The sequence below is a fragment of the Asparagus officinalis genome, chromosome 2, assembly GCF_001876935.1.
Source record: "Asparagus officinalis chromosome 2, Aspof.V1, whole genome shotgun sequence".
Lineage (NCBI taxonomy): Eukaryota > Viridiplantae > Streptophyta > Magnoliopsida > Asparagales > Asparagaceae > Asparagus > Asparagus officinalis.
In genome coordinates, this window is record NC_033795.1 from 2,903,034 (window position 1) to 2,924,918 (window position 21,885).

The 21,885-nt window shown below is 37.5% G+C and overlaps 1 protein-coding gene across 5 annotated transcripts in view; it reads left to right on the forward strand.

Annotated features, from left to right (window-relative positions):
* LOC109829918 (sulfate transporter 4.1, chloroplastic-like) overlaps window positions 1-19,498 on the forward strand; it is a 31,422-nt gene extending 11,924 nt beyond the window's left edge. For 2 of the 5 annotated variants that reach the window (XM_020397008.1, XM_020397009.1), the window contains 17 exons: window positions 10,929-11,243; window positions 11,778-11,826; window positions 11,910-12,111; window positions 12,269-12,437; window positions 13,259-13,324; window positions 13,418-13,525; window positions 14,404-14,511; window positions 14,601-14,666; window positions 15,110-15,170; window positions 15,321-15,448; window positions 16,030-16,071; window positions 16,973-17,089; window positions 17,672-17,723; window positions 18,190-18,328; window positions 18,459-18,547; window positions 18,870-18,946; window positions 19,024-19,498. In XM_020397008.1, coding sequence (XP_020252597.1) covers window positions 10,929-11,243; window positions 11,778-11,826; window positions 11,910-12,111; window positions 12,269-12,437; window positions 13,259-13,324; window positions 13,418-13,525; window positions 14,404-14,511; window positions 14,601-14,666; window positions 15,110-15,170; window positions 15,321-15,448; window positions 16,030-16,071; window positions 16,973-17,089; window positions 17,672-17,723; window positions 18,190-18,328; window positions 18,459-18,547; window positions 18,870-18,946; window positions 19,024-19,296 — 2,061 coding nt within the window. In that variant the 3' untranslated portion in view covers window positions 19,297-19,498. Of the gene's footprint in view, window positions 1-7,971; window positions 8,078-9,442; window positions 9,552-10,928; window positions 11,244-11,777; window positions 11,827-11,909; window positions 12,112-12,268; window positions 12,438-13,258; window positions 13,325-13,417; window positions 13,526-14,403; window positions 14,512-14,600; window positions 14,667-15,109; window positions 15,171-15,320; window positions 15,449-16,029; window positions 16,072-16,972; window positions 17,090-17,671; window positions 17,724-18,189; window positions 18,329-18,458; window positions 18,548-18,869; window positions 18,947-19,023 lie in introns of all 5 variants that reach the window. The other 3 variants (XM_020397011.1, XM_020397012.1, XM_020397010.1) reach the window with 3 other exon arrangements.

The window sequence follows — 21,885 nt, forward strand, 5'->3', positions numbered from 1 at the left end:
CGTTATTGCTGTTATGCTGCTGGTGCAGAAACTGTACCGAAGGAACTTGCCCTGAAACCAAAAGGTTTTGAACCGAAAGGTTCTGAGATCGAGAAGATCTTTGCCTTGACCGAAAGGTCTTATAGATCGAGGAGATATTGATAGTACTGGGTTGGTGCACACCAGAGTACTGTATTGCTGTTCCTGAAAGCAGTTTGATATTAGGATCATTGCATCGGAGTAGGCTAAATATTGCTTTAAGCACAACGTTTCACAAACGCACATCAGTGAACTGAAAAATTAAAAATTACAGCACATCTGTTTTCTCTGTTTAATTCCAGATTTAACCACAATTTTCAACACTTATTACTATTACACAAGTTATAGATCTTGCAAAATGGCGGTTTAATTCTTTTAGTTGTTTACTGTGTCTGGCTTCCATACCAATCATAGGTTTTTACTAAATGTATGTGCATTCAAAGTTGGAAAGCTGATTGTAAGTTTCATTATAGAGCTATCATGGTTTAGTTTTGTCCAGATAACCTTTATATTGGATTGGGAGATATGATTTTAGGTTGTGTATTCATTTTTATATGGACCTTGTCCAGACATTTTTTAAATATTTTAGCCTACTGACTCTGTGAGCCTTTGTACTTAGAATTGAATCATGTTCTAACCTTTATCGACTATGATTGGTTTTTCCTAGCTGACCGCTTTTTGGAAGATCTTTCCTTCTGTATACATTTAACAAATGTATTGCTTCTGATACTTGAAGTTATTGTTGTTGTTCAGAGTATTGTTGTCTTAATTTTTGATTTAAGATACTTCTTGATTGATCCTTTTCAGGGTTGCAAAGATTTTTTTCCTCCTCTTTCTATTTGTTCAGATATAGCTAATCTAGCATAAATAAATAAACCGTGGACGTATTGCAATAAAATTGTTTTCTAGTTGGATAGCATGCTATGTAAAGCATGCATTTCTGCAATGTTATCTTGATCAGGTGGATGTTTCATCTATGTTTTAGCACTTGTACCATCCCAACCCTTGGGAGATTTTCCTGCCATTTTCTTATTTAGACTATCTTAAGGAGTTCTTCCAAGCTGAGTTTTGACCAATGGAAGAAGCCATAGTGATTACCAATAAAACAGCTTGTCAATCACAGTCCAAAGGATTTGTGATGAGAACAAGAAATACAATATCTGATTAGTTGATTTTTTTAAAATTCAAATTGTAATTTAAATTTGGTAGTTTAGATTTATATTTCGAATTAGGTTTAGATTTGGTAGTTATTGATTGTGAGATATTTGATTGTGTGAGATTTTATTATGTGAGATTTTATTCTCTTCTATTTAAACCCTATTATAATTCAGAATTGCATTACTGCTAGCTCAGCCGAAAATTCCCACGCTTGAGGAGACTGTCTCGGCTATGATCCAGGAGGAGACTCGCATTAGGCTGCAGGCGGGGACCGGTGGACTCCCTGTGGTAAAGTCAGCACTGGCAGCCTCTAGCAACACTGGATCCAGGGGAGAGACTCGGCAGTGCTATAACTGTGGTGAAGTGGGTCATCTAAGGCATGCTTGCACCAAGCCACCCAAGAAAGGAGATTCGGGTGGACGTGGACAGTTCGGAGGGCGTGGTCGTGACCGTGGGGGTCGACGAGATGGAAGAGGAGCAGGCAACCGGGCAAATCTGATGGTAGCAGAAGGAGGAGAAGAAGCTGAGATGGTCTTTACTGAGGAGGATCAGGCGCTCCTGGCGATACTCAAGAGGAAGCAGAAAGTAGTAGGGGATGGAGACAGGAGGAGTGGGACAGAGGAGGCATCCACATCATTCTTCGCCAGAGGTAACACTACTACCTATGCTCATCCGATCAAAGGTACTGATGACATACATGCTCTTGCTTCTATGACTCCCGACAGATCATCAGAATGGATAGTCGACTCCGGTGCGTCTCGACATGTGACATGTAATGCTAGTGAGTTCTCATCATATACTCACCTAACATCGCCTGATAGTATTCAAACAGCTGATGGTACATTTCAACCAGTGGTTGGTAAGGGTACAGTCGATTGTACAGGTTCTGTAACTTTGTCTAATGTTTTGCATGCTCCTTCCTTTCCAGTTAATCTTTTGTCCATTAGTGCTATCATCATCCAACTAAAATACATTGTTTCTTTTGATATTCCCAAGGTGATCTTCCAGGAGAAGGGGACAGGGCGGAGACTTAGAACTGACACATGGCGTAGTGGACTGTGATATCTGGATCGTGAAGGGCTGGATTCAGCATTGGTGTCAATGATAGAGAGAGCAGAAGTAGGATCTGAGATGAGTGCTGAGAGTATTTTGATGCTTCATCACCAGCATTTGGGACACTCATCCTTTAGTGTTTTAAGTAGGTTGTATCCATCTCTATTTGAGAAAGCAAATAAGCAGTTTAGTGTTTTAAGTAGGTTGTATCCATCTCTATTTGAGAAAGCAAATAAGCAGAACCTTGTGTGTGATGCATGTGAGTTTGGAAAGCTTACTAGAAGTTCTTATGTAAGTTCTGGTCATAGGTAGGGCTGAGCATGGTTCGGTCCAAACCGAAAAAACCGACCGAACCGACCTGAACCGATCGGAAAAAATCAGTTTTATGAGTAGGGCGGTTCGGGTCGGTTTGAAAACTTTTCAACCCGAACCGACCGAATATAGTGCAATACTACCCATTCTGATCTCAAACCTTACCCGACACGTCCCCAAAGAGTCAAAAACTCAAACCCTAAACCAATTTTCTGAATCATTATAGGTTGAAAATAATATCATTATATCAGTGTGTAATGCTTCATAATCTCCTACTTTGTTGATACATTTTTTCTTTAACACAATTTGTTGTTTGATAAGAAGTTTGATGAAGTTAGAACCGAACAAACCGAACCGAACCGCACCGAACCGACTTGCAACAATTCGATTCGGTTTTGAATTATAGGTGGTTCGGTTCGGTTGTTTAAATTTTGGAAAAAACCGAACCGAACCGACTGTTGCACACCCCTAGTCATAGGAGTTCTCGTGCATTCGACCTGATACATTCAGATGTTTGGGGGCCTTGTTCCATAAGTTTTATGAATGGATACAAGTATTTTGTTACCTTTATTGATTGTTTCTCCTGCGTTTCTTGGTTGTACCTGATGAAAAATAAGAGTGAAGTGTTTGGTTGCTTTCAAAACTTTCATAGGTATGCTCAGACTCAATACGGCGCTGTGGTGAAGGTATTGAGATCTGATAATGAGACAGAGTATACTAACAAAGCGTTTGGGGAATACTTGTCAGCTCAGGGAATACAACACCAGACTACGTGTCCATACACACCAGCTCAAAATAGAGTAGCGGAAAGAAAGAATAGACATCTTTTAGAGGTTGCTAGAAGTATGATGATCTCCATGAATGTCTCAGAAATATTATGGGGGCAAGCAGTGTTGACCGCAGCACCACTAATCAATAGAATGCCCTCGAGAGTGCTGGATTGGAAGTCTTCGTGTGAGTCGTTGAAGGGGGATAATGGTGGGCTTCTTCCACTCAAGGTGTTTGGCTGTGTGTGCTTTGTGAAGGACAACAGGCCATCCGTCGGGAAGCTTGCTCCTAGAGCGGTGAAATGCATCTTTGTGGGATATTCTGCTACTCAGAAGGGATATGTTTGCTGGAGCCCGGTGGAGAAAATGTTGTTTGTGAGCATGGATGTGCACTTTCGAGAACTCGAGCCATATTACACCCGAAAGATAACTTCATCCGTTGGTAACTCGCCTAATACTGGAAGTATGAGGCGAGAGGAGGAGAATGGTGAGAGATTGGTGAATGTGGAGAAATCAATGTCTGAGAATGGTGAGAGATCAGAGAAATCAATTTCTATAACGATTCCTTGGGAAGAAGAATTAGTTGAGGAGCAGGAGAGTGAAGAAGAAGAGAAGAATGAGACAAGAGGTGTTAGGCCCACGGTTCAGGGAGAGCTACTTACCTATAGTAAGAAGGGGAAACAAATTGTGGGAACAGTACCTACAGTGCCACTGGTGCCAAGTCCCTTGCCAACGCCTGCCCCGACTCCTGAGACACCATCACCACCACCAGATTCCTCTCAAGGTGATACCATTCCTCTTCCTACTCCTCCCACACCAATATCTGTACGGAGGACTACTCGCAGTAATACGAAAAATCCTCCCGATAGATATGATTGGGATCTTACCCAGTTTGTATCATACTCTAACATCCACCTTATACATGAAGCATTCATTGCATCACTGGATTCTGTTATTATACCTAACAATTGGCATGTTACAAAGAAGGACCAAAAATGGAAAGCTGCTATGCACGAAGAGCTAGGGGCCCTTGAGAAGAACCGCACTTGGGAGTTAGTAAAACTATCAAAAAGGAAGAGAGCAGTTGGATACAAGTGGATCTTCACTGTGAAGCAGAATCCAGACGGACATGTTGAGCGCTACAAAGCTCGTCTGGTGGCAAAAGGATATAGTCAGACATATGACATCGATTATGATGAGACTTTTGCACCAGTGGCGAAGATGAGCACTGTTCGGACCTTGATCTCTCTAGCAGTAAATGGTGGATGGAAGCTACACCAATTAGATGTGAAGAATGCATTTCTTCATGGAGATCTAGTGGAAGAGGTATACATGAAAATTCTGCCAGGATTCGACACAGATCAGACAGTGGGTAAGGTCTGTAGATTGAAGAAGTCTCTATATGGCCTGAAGCAATCTCCCCGTGCTTGGTTCGATAGATTTAGGCGGGCTATGATAGGTATGGGACACCAGCAGATTAACACCGATCATACCGTGTTCTTTCGACGGAGTGAATGTCACATCACCATGCTTACAGTATATGTGGATGATATGATTATTACAGGGGATGATGAGAAGGAGATTGCCCAACTCAAAGTGAGACTGGGTAAGGAATTCGAGGTGAAAGATCCAACTCAAAGTGAGACTGGGTAAGGAATTCGAGGTGAAAGATCTTGGCTTGCTTCGATACTTTCTTGGTATAGAGATAGCTCGTGGAGCGGAGGGGATCGTCCTATCCCAGAGAAAACATGCACTAGATCTTCTCAAAGAGACATGGATGTTAGGGTACAAACCTGCAACTACACCGATCGATCAGAAGTTTAAGCTGGGTGCTGAAGCTGGAGAACCAGTTGATCGTGACAGATACTAAAGGCTGGTGGGCAGGTTGATCTATCTGAGTCACACACGTCCTGATATCTCTTTTGTAGTGAGCGTGGTGAGCCGCTACATGCATGATCCGAGGAAGGGTCATATGGACGCTGTGTACCAGATTCTGAGATATTTAAAGAGTGCCCCCGGAAAAGGACCGATATTCAGAAAGAATGGACATGTGAGTATTGAGGGTTACTGCGACTCTGATTGGGCTAGTTATGCTGATGACAGGAGGTCCACCTCAGGATACTGCATCTTTATAGGAGGCAACTTAGTCTCGTGGAAGAGCAAGAAGCAGTCAGTGGTGGCGAGATCAACAGCTGAGGCAGAGTATAGAGCTATGGCCTTAGGAGTTGCCGAGTTGCTATGGTTGAAGAGTATGCTGGTGGAGCTGAAGCTGGATCAAGGAGCTGAGATGAACTTGTGGTATGATAACAAGTCAGCTATCAGTATCGCCAACAATCCAGTGCAGCATGATAGAACCAAACACATCGAGATCGATAGGTTCTTCATCAAAGAGAAGTTGGACAGTGGACTACTGGAACTAAGTCATGTTTCAACTAAGGACCAGACAGCAGATTGTCTGACTAAAGGACTTAGCTCATTAGATATGATTAGAGGATGTGACAAGATGGGCTTAGTGGATATCTTTCGCCCACCTTGAGGAGGAGTGTTGACATATTAATAATATGTAGGGATTTATTTATAAGTTGTGTAGGGGCCTATATAAGCCCAAAAGATCTCATAATAAGAGTTAGGGTTTCTATTCGCATTAGCTCAGATCAAGGTAAGATTGAGCAAAGAATTCGAAGTGAAGGATCTGGGTCAGCTTCGATACTTTCTTGGGATAGAGATAGCTTATGGACCTAAGGGGATTGTTCTCTCCTAGAGGAATGCACTGGATCTTCTTGCAAAAACGAGGATGTTGGGGTGCAAGCTTGCTGCTACACCGATTGATCAGAGTTTCAGGCTGAGTGCTGAGGCAGGAGAACCTGTTAATCGTGAGAGATATCAAAGATTGGTGGGTAGGTTGATCTACCTGAGTCACACATGCCCAGACATCTCATTTGCGGTAAGCATGGTGAGCCCTATATGCATGACCCGAGGAAGGATCATATGGATGCAGTATATCAGATACTGAGGTATCTAAAGGGTGCCCCTGGCAAAGGACTAAGATTCAGGAGGAGTGGCCATGTGAACATTGAGGGCTACTGTGACTCAGATTGGGTTAGTTACGGAGATGATCAGAGGTCTACCTCAGGGTATTACATATTTGTAGGAGGTAACTTAGTCTCCTGGAAAAGCAAGAAGCAATCTGTGGTGGCGAGATCAACAGCTGAAGCAGAGTACAGAGCCATGGCCTTGGGGGTTACGGAGTTAATGTGGCTGAAGAACATGCTGATGGAGCTGAACCTTGACCAAGGGGTCAAGATGAGTTTGTGGTACGATAACAAGTCAGCTATCAGCATCGCCAACAACCCAGTTCAGCATGACAGAACTAAGCACATTGAGATTGATAGATTCTTCATCAAGGAGAAGCTGAATAATGGGTTACTGGAGTTATGCCATGTTTCAACTAAGGAGCAGGCTGTAGACTGTTTGACTAAAGGGCTTAGCTCAGTAGATCTAGCTAGAGAATGTGACAAGATGGGCTTAATAGATATCTTCCGCTCATCTTGAAGAGGAGTGTTGAAAAGATAATGTAATTGATGGATATTAGAGGAGTTTTGTGTAAATGTGGGAGTAAGGCTATATAAGCCAAGTTATTCTATCAATGAGAACTAACCTAAAAACCCAATTCTTTCTTCAAATTTAATGTTCTGATACTACTTGTTGGGACAAACCCGAGGGCCCAATAGAGCAATGTCCCAGTGAATAGTAGAGCAGAAGTAATAAAATGAATACACAAATTTACGTTAAAAATTCCCTAAATGAATTGGGGTAAAGACCATGAGCAAGGAGTAAACATTTAGGAGTTACAATCTCTCTTCTCAAGGAGAGACTCTCTCTAATTTTCTCTCTTTCTCTCTCCCTCTCTCTTTTCTTTTCACTCTTAATTGGAGACACTGTGATGATCAGAACTTAACGCCAAGGAGAGCTATATATAGATGAGTTTGTGGTAGGTGTGCACTATTGCTACAGTATTGCTACAACAATATTTAGTGGGTCTGCATTTAGTGATTACTGTAGCGGGCAAGTGTTTACTGTAGACACAATAATTTTCCATCATGTCTAACCAATGCCTTTTTATGATTGAAACCTCTATTCCTATCTTGGGACTCTTATCTTTATTAATTTTAACATCATCTTTTAATTTTTCAATAACAGTGACTACCAAGCATTTAAGGTAGGTATTTCAAGAGAAAGCATAGGCAGGTTTTAGTCCAACTCTTACAACAATGAAAACAGAGTCTACAAAGCTGTTGGTGCTGGCAGGTTTTACCTCCATCTCTACTCTTTGTTCCTCCATCAACTACAGTATTGTCATTCTTGACTCCACACATATCACTAGCCAAATATGTAGCTAGTGTTCACCATAGACAACGAGATAGAGTAGATGCTTTCCTTGAATCCAATGAATTCACTCAGAGGATAAATGTACCATCTGTGTTGTAGAGGTAGGAGCAGAGGGCTGGTGGATAGAAGTGTGATAACAAAACGCTTAGAATCTAGCTATTTTTATGTCTGCATATAGGACATTAATGAACACTACCTCTTCCAAATGTTAGCTGTGTCCTTAAGGATATCAGTTGCTCTTAAGCTTTATATGCCAAGGCTTTTCTGGGTTTAGGTACATATGGAGATGTAGCTGGAACGAAACGAATGGGTGGTGCAGGAATGACAGCTTTCAATATGGTACTCTTCATTCATGCTCCAGTTAAATGCAGCAACACCAGGTAATCTTCATGCGCTCCGGTTATATTTTGAAGCACGCGTCTACCCTATCCAACCTAGACCTTTAATCTTTTTTCTCAACACATGGCCATTTCTTTTAATGTGTTATGCAACCATATAAAGAAATTTTATATATCATAGTTACCTTCAAAACTAGCTGCCCACAAGCCAAATGTATTAGATGAATCTATGGACACTACTACAACATCCACAGAACTCCACACAAATCAATTAACTCACACTAAAGAAGTACACAAATGGAAATACAAGCATCAAAGAGATCCACCAATAGCACTCCTCAGAAAACAAACTACTTGCTATAAGAAACACCATTACAAGCATAAACCCCCCAAGCCCAAACCACCCTTCTGCATTATCATCTTTCACACAGTACCTCAAATATCTGCTGTGGGTCGAAAAATACACACTGAGGAGCACGATAACTAAAACCATCATGAGAGGCAAGAGCAGTGCTTCTCTGAACACAAAAGCTACCAGTGTAAGTACGAACAGAACAACAATTATTTCTTTCACTAAGAATATCAAGAAGACAAGTGTGATTGGAAGTATGAACACAGGCACGAGCCAGGACTCTTGAAGATCGGAGATAAGGGACCATCCTTCTAAAAGCTGAGGACCAAATGTCAGCAATGAGAGAGCTCCGACTAGTATCACAGGGATCAGAGGCGAAGGTCCACGATTCATTTTGTCTGAAAAACTTACTATGAAAACGTTATATAGATATGGATATTGGTATTTTTGAGTTTGTGGTCTCATTAGGTGTAACTGTATATGTTAGTTATAGGAGGGTTGAGAATTGAGATCATGTGTTTTGTTTTCAAGAGGATCAACTACTTTGGTGGGATATTAGCAATATATAATGAGGAAAAAGTTGTGCAGGTAAGTATTGTTGGACTTTTGGTTATATGGGGTTGTTGCTTATCTGATAGTGACTTAATATATATGCTTAGTGTTTATTTTCAGGTGGGGTCCATAATGATTGAGATAATTGATGTATCTTTACTAGTCAATTCACTTAATTAAGAGTTGAGTTCAATCCTTTAGCTTCACGTGGTTCATTTTCAGGCTAGTTAGTAACATATAAGGAGAAGTTGATATTCGGATATAAAAATATCTGCCAATTCTCAATATTTCTTCAGGATTTTGTTTGGTGCATGGATGAAGTTCTGTTTTTTGGTGACCTTTTTTACTGGTTCATGATTGGCAACCTTATCTTAGACTTCAGACTTTGGGAAAGTGACCATTTTTGTGTTAATAGAGTAGTTTCAAATTGCTCGCTGATGATATTTTGGAGTACCGTTTACAATTTACTTCTTTTGACTGCTGATATTTTTCACATGATTCAGAAGCATGTTCCATGTGAGCAGGCATTTTTTCAGCACCATGCACTAATTGCTAGCGTTGAATGACGCAATTCTGGAGCAAAGAAATGATACCTTATTCTCCTTTATGGAGGTTAGTTTGGAATCGTATAGTATTTTAGTACTTACTAATGAGATATGCAGTGTGCTTGGAAGATTTGGACTAGTGGGAAGAAGGAAAGTTCATAGAAGCACACAAATTGAGTAGTACTTCTCATAATGGCTTCCCTAATCGGAAAGCAGTGTGGCACCTTAGCAACATCGTGCTCGAATTCTAGATTGATGCCCCGATTACCGCATCTGCTTAAAAATAATATTGATTATTTCATTATATCACCATGAACTATTAAGGAAACTCTTAATCTTTATATTATATGGTATTTACCAGATCTTCTTGAAAATTTAAGATAAAAGTGGGGATTCTGCAAGAATGATACGATCTTGTAGGGTTCTAATTGAGCATACTTTCTCAAAATTTATCGAACTGCGTATACTCTTTCAGAAGACTATTATCTGCTTTGGCTGCAACTTGAACCATGAAAGTATATATACTAAACAAATTATCTTGTTATTATGAGATCCTCATGCTAGCGTTGAGTACCCCCACCAAATTTAGATTCATGATGCTTTGTTACAATTTTTTTTTGAAGAAGCGATATATACTATAGTTTATAAATTGGTATTCGCATTTTTATATCACAGATTTGTTTCCTTTGAACTAAATTATATAGTATTATGTGAATTGGCATTTATATTTGTAACTCACTTTTTTCCTTACAATTCCTCTGAAAATTAATTTTAGGGAAAAGTTTATCTGTGTTTTTCCAAGACATGCTTTAGTCCTATCTACTTCATCTGTTATGCCAAATACATTAAACACACATACATCATCATTAAATTGCGCTGATTTGATTTATCTTATGAAAATTTGTGATAGAAAGCCTTATTTTTGTTGTACTGTGATTATTTTTAATTGTATTTACCGTGCGTATTATTTCCTTGCTAATTCTATTATTACAGGCTTTTATCAGAATAAAGTTATAAATGTTTCTATTATCGTATATATTCATTTCAATCAAAATTTGGTCCCAGGCCTTTGTCTCAAACAAAAAAATTTATCTTGAATACCCAAAAATGTACCCACCATGATTAAGGCCTTGGAAACTGAAGGGACTTCTTCTACTTGGGATGAATAAAGTATTACTGTGTACTTCTTTGGGGGCATATGTGAGCTTATGGACCCAAGAAGGAATCCCATGTCCTAATCCCTATTGAAGATCTGCTGTACCATACACAATACAGAACAGCAACACAAAACAAACAATTTTGGGCAGAATTCACATTTTTTAAACCTCTCTTCTTCCTCACTTGGCGCCAAAACTGTACCCTTAACACTCATTGCCTCTGAAAGCATCAACATAAGTCATCAACTCTGCCTATGTTCTAATCACCGTCTCTTGCTAAACTTCAGGAGCTCATGGATAACCCGATGGAGATATCTTATGCAACATCGAGCAATCTTGATCTTCCGGACTCTGACATCGGCACCACTGTCCGGCAGGCGAAGGCAATGGCTCTCGAGCACCGGGCAATGCAACCTAATCAAGTGCCTTCGTCGGCCAATCTCTTCTGGCAGTGGCGATCAAAGATCAGCAGAATGTCCACTGTGGAGTGGATGGAGATGATGTTGCCATGCACACGGTGGATCAGGACCTATCAATGGAGTGAGTATACGCAAGTGGACATCATTGCCGGGATTACTGTGGGCATCATGCTTGTCCCTCAGGTGCGAATCAGAAAATGCATAGCTAGATCTTTAGTTAAATTACAAGACGAAACCCCCCCCCCCCCCCCTCCCCCCGCGGCCCCACCGCTATCGTGTTTTCAAGAAACCCCTTCATCTAAAAAGTTCAACAGAAAACCTCCTATCTTTACTCATTAATGAAATAGTTAAATTTGTATTGGAGCTTTGTTATTCAGACGTTTACACTTGGATGCAGACGTCTGCACTTAGAATCCACATCATTTGGGACTTGAAAGGCAGAAAATAGAGAAAAATTAGTTCTTGGACATAGTCAAAAAGCTCATCTTTTTTATTCTTAGACCTACAATTTTCATGCAGACGTTCTATTGCAAGACTAATGTTTTCATTAATGACTATAAATGAGAGGTTTTTTGTAGGACCTTTTAAATGAGGGGTTTCGTAAAAAAATAGGTATATGAAGATGGTTTCTTGTAATATACCTCTTCCGTTAGTCTTAAATCAAACAATGTAAACTTTATGTTAAGAAATTCTCTGCTTGATTGTGTTAATGATCAGGCAATGTCATACGCGAAGCTTGCTGGGCTTCATCCAATTTATGGGCTTTGTGAGTATACTTCGTCATCTTATGCTCCTTAGCCTGTCTTTTCCAGCAACATTGTTCTTAAGTCAGTGAATTATTAAATACAGATTCTGGTTTTGTTCCGATATTTGTATATGCTATATTTGGGTCATCCCGTCAACTTGCTATTGGTCCTGTGACCTTGGTATCTCTCTTGGTGTCCAATGTCTTGAGTGGGATTGTTGATCCTTCTGATGAGTTGTACACAGAGCTTGCTATATTATTAGCCTTCATGGTTGGTGCATTGGAATGTATAATGGGGCTTTTAAGGTAAGTAATGATTCTTGTGCATTCCTTTAAGCGAAAATGATGTTGCAAACCTCAAGATTCAGTTGAAATATCATTTTTTTGGGGGGAAAGTTGGGTCTATAATTTTTTTTTCATGAAAGTAATATTTGTTTTGAATTTTTTACTTCTTCTAGTGCAGGCTTGGATGGCTTCTTCGGTTCATTAGCCATTCCGTAATTTCTGGTTTTGTTACTTCTTCAGCCATTGTGATTGCATTGTCTCAGGCCAAGTACTTTTTAGGATATAACATAGAAAGGAGCAGCAAGATTGTACCGCTTGCAAAAAGCATAATTGCCGGTGCTGAAAATGTAAGTTTTTTTAATTTTAACAAAGTAAATCTGCCATCAGTTAATAATTATTGATTTTTATCCATCTCTCTATTTACTTTGGATTTATGAAGTTTTTACCTTTCTTTTATACATTAAGATGCATCATAGTCAAGGACACTGCTTATCAAAAAAGCTAGCCCCTTTTTAATCCTCTATTCTTTTCGATCGTTTCAATGTGGGGCTGCATTCCACACCGACTCTTTGACAACACTATCATTGAATCCAGTACTTAATTAGATAAGAACCCGAACCTAACAAATATGATTATGATCGTCATTGCTCTCATTTATGCAGTTTTTGTGACCCCATTAGATATAGACTAATATTTCTTGCTCTAATATTTAGTGTTTGTATTAGTTTCAAGTCCATTAAGGCTTGTATTAATTGTTTTGTGCATGCTTGAAGTTTTTGTATGAAGAAAGCTTCTACGTTGAAAGCCATGCTTAGGAAAAACAGGACACATTCATTATCTTTGCAAGTGGATTGCTGGATAATGTTGGGAAAACCAGTTTCATGCATGTGTGTGCGTGTGTGTAATTTCAGCATTTTAACATATTCCAAAGTGTTCACTTAGAGGATATTAGCATGTGTAGACAACATAATTTGTGAGATTATTGGCATGTTAACCAAGACTGAAGATGATAAACGCATAAAAACTCACTACAAGATCGAAATTGGTACACAAGCAAACTTTATGACAATGTTTCATCCTATATTATTTCTTATGCATTGTGTCATCCTGTTATGGGATTCTGTATAACACATCAATAACGTTAACCATACAATTTTTTTTGTTTCAGTTTTCTTGGCCTCCTTTTGTAATGGGATCTACTATTCTCGCAATTATTCTCCTTACGAAGTACCTGGTGAGTGCACATAGCTTGGATATGGTTTGAACTTTAACTTATATCTTATCTAGAAAAACTATGACAACAATTGTTGTAAGCAAAATTTTGCAGGGCAGAACAAAAAAGAACTTTAGATATCTACGAGCATCAGGACCACTTACTGCAGTGATATTGGGCACAACATTTGTGAAGATATTTCATCCATCTTCAATAGCTGTGGTGAGACAATTTCCTATATATATCATCTCTATAATGATTATCATCACAACTACAGGTCATGATACTCTAGCTCTTTATATGTCTGTTTTTCACTTGATTTAGTAACACATATTTCTCATATAAACATAATTAAGATGTTTAGTAACTTGATGGCATGTTCAAGATGTTAGTCCTACATACTAGTAAGCCTTTATTGTTCAGTCTGCAAACAGTTGATGGTAAATTATTTAGAAAAATATTATAGGGAACATACAGGTTTTATTTCAAAAATTCTGAGGTGATTACGTTTTGTCGGCGTTGGGCCTGTAAATTGGGACAGTTTAGGCCCACTCAAGGCATCTGAACAGAACATAAACAGAGGATGGGCTGGGTGTCGGTTGACTGAACCAAACCCAACTACTTCCTAGTCCTACCAGAAGCAACCTAAGACCTGAGAATTAGCTTGGCTTGCTTGGTTAGAGCAACTTTTCCTAGTTGTAATGAGCTTGAGCTCAGGTGGAACCATGATGAGATCTGGTTGGGTTGCGTTAGACCTAAACCCACCCTGTTTGGCGTTGCGTTAGACCTAAACCCACCCTATTTGCGTCATTAGCACCCCTAGTCAGAACTTATCAAACACGAAAATTTTATGCAAGTTCTAAGACACGAAAAGTGTCATAAGACTTGGCTTTGATTGTTTGATGTTGTATCATTTTTAATGGTTATATTCACTATAGAAGAATCAAATCGCATGAATAGCATGTTTCTTATTTTAAGCTTTCCATCAAATGTCTCTCTTTATGTATATTTATGTTAATTATGCATGTAATTCAGTAACTTAATGTGCGGTATTGTTACCAGAAAAGCATGCTTGAAAATATTTGGATTTCTGTGATTAGGTGGGTGAAATTCCTCAAGGCCTTCCAAAGTTCCACATTCCTAGAGAATTTCAGCACGCACGACATCTGATATCAACTGCAATTGTCATTACCGGTGTGGCTATTTTGGTATAATTAAACTTTCTAATGATTGTGTTCCCTTCCTTTTTCTTTTTTGCTTGTTATGTATATGTAATTTTCCATACATTTTGTTTTAGGAATCTGTGGGGATTGCCAAAGCTTTGGCCGCAAAAAATGGGTATGAATTGGACTCAAATCAAGAGGTAAAAGTTTGAAAGCTTTCACAATAGGTGACTGTGTTCTTTCAGTTGCTATGTTGATACCGTTGAAGTAAGGATTTGTAAATTTTCACTGTATTAGCTGATATAAACTTTAAAAAATTAAAAGGAAACTCCGTCAACAGGATATTATTGAATAAAAGTTTTAATAAATTACAGATTTATGAAAAATATTTGGTCACTCTTGTACTGGGTGAATGAACACGACTGCATTACTAAGTTTTCTAACAGACAAAAATATATTGCTGAAACAATGGCGCTAAATAGTCATATACAATCTCCCTGAAATATCTTTCTTCGGATTGGATATGTTTTATTGATCGTTAAAGTTTCATTGTAATATAGCAAGAAAAGTTCTTAATGGAAAGCTAGATCAACATAAAGGTGATTTATTTTTAAATATAACCCTCATGATATTCATATTGCAGTTATTTGGCCTTGGCATGGCAAACATCTTTGGCTCATTCTTCTCTGCATATCCAGCAACAGGTAAAAATATGGTGAACTGCTGCAAGCTTAAAGAAATGATAATCAATTTGTGGTTTATTGGCTTGGATCACTATTTAGGATTATTTATTCTATATGATTGGAACTGCATTACATTATAAATACTGGTAACTTAAAAAGACTGTTATGCAGGTTCGTTTTCTAGGTCTGCTGTAAATCATGAGAGTGGGGCCAAGACTGGGTTATCTGGAATTATGACGGGGTGCACAATGGGATGTGCTCTTTATTTCTTAACGCCGATGTTTAGAGATATACCCCAGGTATTATTTTGCAGCGTCAATAGGCAAGGGATTCCTTTACTCCGTGAATGACAACTAAATAAATAAAAGGAAAAACACAAAGAAATGGATAGCATGATTAATAGTTTTTGACTTCTCATCTCTCAAACTCTTGGACTTCTATAATATAAAAGTTTTGGCATCTGACGAATAACACAAATTTAACTGAAAATTTTAGCCAATGTAACAAGAATAGGAAAAGGCTAAAAAAATCATATGCATGTTGAAAGAGAGATTACAAAAGTTAGTCGAGATAGCGGGAACTAACCATATATACTTTGGTGAATATGTCACATTTTATTCTTGTACAAACCTGAGGATATTCTCCTTTAAATTATATGTCAAATTTGAGGTATCATTCATTTCAGCATCAGAGTGGTTTCGCTCTAATAAGGAGTCAGTGCTCTTTCCTGACAATGATAGGTTTAAGTAATTTCCATTCTCCTGCCTTCTACTTCATCTTCTTCCCACTCTTGAAGGCTTAGTATGTTATTTTCATATTTCAGGCTATGCAGCAACCTTGAATAGTCTTACTCACTTGGTTTCATTTTCAAATGTTTCAGTGTGCGCTGGCTGCCATTGTGATTTCAGTTGGAATGAGTCTTGTAAGTTTCTGACCAGTTGTCCCTATGCAATTTTTCTAGAATTGTATCTATAATATGTCAGGAAAATGATTTTACGTTTAAGGTTGGGTTTGACCCATGTTTAATTTCTGGTTTCTTATTTACTCTTTGTCGTCACCCGGCAGTCATGTTTATGTTATTAGCTATTATTACTCCTGTACTCATTTCAATTTTTTAACTTTTAGATATTTTCTCGTCAGTAATATATTTACTATGTTCAAAGTGATCCTGTAGACCCTTTTCTGTATTTTTTACGAGCAACACTTCCTGAAGGGTTAAATAATTCCCTGACTAGTACCTTCACATTTTGTAGTACAATAATATTTTTTATATTAATTCATGTACATAAAAACCTCTTATTTATCTACACAGTTGAGTACTTGTCTGTGCTTGAATCAGAGGCCAATCCATTTTGCCGTAGACTTGCTTGCTACTATTTCAACATTTATCTGTTGCATATAATTTAAAAATGACATGTAAAACCTCATGTAGCTAAATGTTTCTACATGTTTAGGGTTGAAACCTTGTAGATAACGTGACATCCAGAATGGTAAATAATTAGTAATGCAAAATTTCCAGGTTAGATTCATGGCCTTTTTGCTTCTCCTATGTTGCTACTGTTACCTGGCTTCATCTTTTTCTGATATTTTTGAGCCGCACGCCGATTTCTGTATAAGCTTCTTGTTGTGATACCGAATCAATTTAATCAAGTTTCTAACTCAAGCTATTGCATGCAAACTTGGAAGTAGAAAACAACCGTGTCTCGAGTAATGCATCAACGTGAAAAAAGAAGTCTTTATCAACTCATTCATCAGATAGATGTGTTTTTCCTTACACACTATCCTACATATTATAGGCTTATCAGGATATATGTCATTTGTAGGTTGATTATGAGGAAGCCTCGTTTTTGTGGCGCGTAGACAAGAAAGATTTTCTTCTCTGGATCATCACTTGCATCACAACATTATTCCTCGGCATTGAGATTGGTGTCCTTGTTGGTGTAAGTACCTATACGTGGTTGTATTTGATTTTAAATATTTGTGTGTCTATATGTGGTTGTTTCCTTCAGGGGTTTTCTATTTATTGGACAGCCCCTTTTAGTCCAAAATAATCTGACACTAATCTTATGGGTATTAGGTGCTTATTTTTATAATTTTATTTGCATAATAAGGTTAGTTTATTCTTATTGATTTCACAATTTTATCTCTTTATTCTCCTTTTAGTGCTTTTTTTGACCATTCCCATTCTCTGATTGAAGCTCGTGCTTGTATGTATACACCTTTATTGTACTTAGATTTGGATTTATTCTAAGCAATTTTATCATCTTTTCGACATACGCAACCGCTCCATTATCTCAAGTCCTGTGTGCACACCTTATGCTACTTAATTTTTTTAGCTTCTGACTATTGGGATGCCGGAGATCAGGTTTGCTGGTTATACTTACAAGGCCTTCATATTTATGATAGAATTTTTAATGGCTTAAATGTTAATAGTCAACTATAAGTTTACAGGAGCAACTTAAATGATTTCAGTGAATCACAAGGTTATCCACATGTAGTTCTGATTCTAACTTGCTTTCCAGGTTAGCGCTTCCCTTGCATTTGTCATTCATGAATCTGCAAACCCATATATTGGTGAGTAAATTTTTTGGCTTGAAAATCAATTGATTGTGCAGCAAGAAGTCCGTCTGTCTACAAATTTAGTATCACAGTATTGAACTTATATGTCACTTTCTCCAATTGTTGCCAAATTGATCTTTTTATATATTAGAACTTGGTGTTCAAATATATAATACAGGAGATGGTTGTGGTGGTCCAATATTCCTGCAGAACTGACTTAGAAGATGATAATTCACAAGACACACTTTTCATATTCTATATTTTACTCTTCAAAAATGTATGATGTCAGATTTGCATTCTAATACAAAATTTCAGTTGTGGTTTTCAATTAGCCTTAAGTATAACAATATATCTAACACCCTGGAAAGATTTCCAACGTCAAAAGCTTGGATTTATCAATTTGTGTGTTTTCGCCTCTTTCCATAATCAACTTTTTAGCAAATTCAGTTAACACAGGTTCCTTTATTGGTTATTGTTGCAGCTGTTCTTGGTCGGCTTCCTGGAACTACTGTGTATAGAAACATTGAACAGTACCCTGAAGCATATGTATACACTGGAATTGTTGTCGTTCGAATTGATGCCCCTATTTATTTTGCAAATATCAGTTACATCAAGGACAGGTGAAAGCTTTTTGTTATTTTGACCCATAATTCCAGATCTTTCACCAACTGACTGAGTAGCACACACAAAAAAAAAATTTACTTCTAAGATATTAAATTCTCTCTGATAACTCTGTGAGTAAACTTGCAGGCTGCGAGAGTACGAACTCATTGTCTCAGGAACCACAAATCATGGGGAAGAAGCTGAAAGAATTTATTTTGTTATCATTGAGATGGCACGTGAGTTTTGTTTAGTTTCTTGCATGTCCCAGTATTGACTCTTCCCCTTCTAATTATAATTCTTCAAACATATCCTTTTTTACGCATCAATATTGAATTGCTTCGCTGAACATTTTAATAAGATGTCCCAAACTTTACTTAAGTAGGATTTTCGCATTCGTGACTTCTCAAACCATATAGATTGTATCAACTTTGTGTTGCTTTCATGAAGTCAGCACTTGGCTCCAGTTAAAACCATAATTTGATTAACATTAAATAAGCAGTCATCAAATATGCAACGGTGTGATCCTTTGAATTTAATCTGTACTTGGTGATGCGGCAGCTGTTCCTTATATAGACTGCAGTGCTGTCCAAGCTCTCAAGGATTTGCATCAAGAATACAAATCTCGTGAGATACAGGTTAATATGCATCAGTCTTCAATCTTTCGACATGATAACATTTCTTTATCAACTTACCTTTATCCGTCATGCACCAGATTGCTATTTCAAATCCAAACAAGAAAGTTTTGCTCACTCTCTCGAGGGCCGGGCTCATTGAACTCATTGGCAAAAGATGGTATTTCGTTAGTGTCCATGATGCTGTTAAAGCTTGCCTCCAGCAAATGCAGAGCTTTTATGGTCCTTTGCCAAGTGTTAGAGATGCCATATCTAGACAACAACAGCAAGGGTTCACTCAAAAGTTATGGAAGCAAGAAGATGGTGAATCAAAATCTGATCAAGAACCACTTTTGCCCCCAAGAGAGGTTTGAGACTTTCAATTGATGTCCATGTATCATTCATTTGAATACTATTATAAGAGTATAAACAATACCATATGCTATCGGTATTCTTATGAAAATAAGTGGAATTCATGCCATTTGAATGATATTCTTCCCTGCTGGCGATAAAAGAGTTAGTCCTTGAACAATTATGTAAGCAGATTGTGCCTCAATAAATTCCTTTTTTGTGTTAGTGTAGGCATGAAACAGTATCATGTATTATCGGTATTCATAAAATCTTCTAGCGTGTACATGAAACGTTATCCTGTATTACCATTGTTTATGAGGAAATAAATGCAATTGTGCCGTTCAAATTCTGTACCGGAGGTCGAATTGTTAATCCCAGGAAGGATTATTGAAGCAAAATTTGCCTCTACAAACTTGTTCTTAGCATTATTCGTCGTGTTTTTAACTTTTAATCTCATGACTATTGGCTTGGTGGTCAGATATTGATCTCGAGGATAATCAGGTGGCTTGCTGGGTCAAATTTCAGTTGCTGTTTCCGGCTTACTTTCAGTTGGTTGATTTGTTGAGCATGTATGAGTATCCGTAGTTGATGATTACTTCAGAGAGGAGAATAAATGCTTTTAAAAACCATTTTCGATTAGTTCTCTGAGATGGCTATGTGATATCAATATACTGTAAAGAATTATATTCCACCTAAAGTATAGGTTCAATTTAGTGTGATGTTGAGATGAAAGTGCTGTTGCATAGAAATTGGAATTGTTAGGTATGATGAGCTTAAAGAGGGGACGCCCTAATTACTGGGGGAATACATTTTTCTAGGATCTTTTCACCCTTATTCAGAGAGTAACATCTCACAAACGAAAAATAAAAGTTCCTAACCTTAGGAACGGCTTATAACATGAAAATTTTCATACACTATCTTATACTATGAAAATCTGAGGGCAAAATTTTTAAAACAGACCATTTTCAAATTTTAATTAGCAAAATCGACCAATTTTAGCCACGTTTTGATTAGAAGCCAATCGATTTTGGGAAATTAAATGATCAGAAATATACGGCACTTATAATCTCGTGTGATTAGTTGTCTTCCCTAATTTCCCTAATTACAGGGGAACCATCCCGTGTATGTGATGGAGCAATAAGTTTAGTGGGCAAGGGATTGATCAGTATGTCTTCTAAATGGTTGTGTGTATGTGCCCCACAAGTAGAGGTGGTAAACGATCGGATCGAATCGAATCGAATACTTAGGTGTTCGTATTTGTATTTGTTTAAAATTATCGAATTCGAATGCGGACTCTAATATTCATATATGGAGTTTTTCGAATTCTAACTTGAATACTTGGTATTTGATACATATTCATGAATATTCACGAATATTTATCGAATATCAAAGTATATTTATTTTGCTAAAGAACTTGATTTTTAGATAGTATTTAAGTTAATAAATAACAATTATTCATTTATATTATATGATGTATATATATTTTAAATTCAAAATTTTCATTAGAAAACAGATTTAAGATTATTTAAGTCTTAAAATTAGTACATAAAACTTAAGTAGAAATGGTAAGTGGGTTAAAAATATGACATTATATGTGCAATAATACAAATAACAAGTGATCAAATTTTAAACAAATATTTGATAGACAAACGAATCGAATATACATCTAGTTAAATTCAATTCGTTAGTAAACTCGAATACTAAAAAATATTAGTTTAGCGGTAAATGAACTAACGAATCGAATACGACCGAATACTTACTCGAACAATTATCGAACTATTTGTTAATTATTTGGTTCATTTCCACCCCTACCCACAAGGGAAATGGGTGGCGAGTCCTTTGAATTTTTTATGAGATATCCTTAAACTAACTTTTAATTAAAACAACTATTTGCATCTAATTAAATAGGACTACTAGCTCCTTTGTGTTTTAAAAAAATAAAATTTTACAAATCATCAAATTTTAATTAACTTCATTGACATGATAAAAAAGCAGTCGATTTTTTAAACACGGTCTATTTTAAAATTTTCTCCAATTCTAATATATTGAAAAAACATATAACTTAAGAACAAAATTAACTTATCGGGGGACGAGAGTGGTACTCCCTAACAAAAAAATGTAGTAAAATGAATTTCAAAAGGAAAAAAGAATTGGAAAAAGAACGTAGAAGGGAAGAGTGTAGAACATTGATGGAGTAAAAATGTAACGAAATAGCTCACACCAAAACTAAATGGGACAAATTTTCAAAACCAACCTATTTACAAATTTAATCACAGAAAACAACCCACTTCAGATTTAATTGCAAAAACCGACCTGGTTTCAGCCTTGGCGCTGAAACCAGGTCGGTTTTTGTGAAAAAACTTTCGAAACTTCACGGGAGTTGAACTCCCGTGAAGTTTCCCAGTACAAAAAAAAAAAATTTGAACTACGAAACTTCACGGGAGTTCAACTCCCGTGAAGTTTCGGATAAAAATTTTCAAAAACCGACCTGGTTTCAGCTCCAGTGCTGAAACCAGGTCGGTTTTTGCAATTAAATCTGAAATAGGTTGTTTTCTGCTATTAAATTTGTAAATAGGTTGGTTTTGAAAATTTGTCCAAACTAAATGTGACCA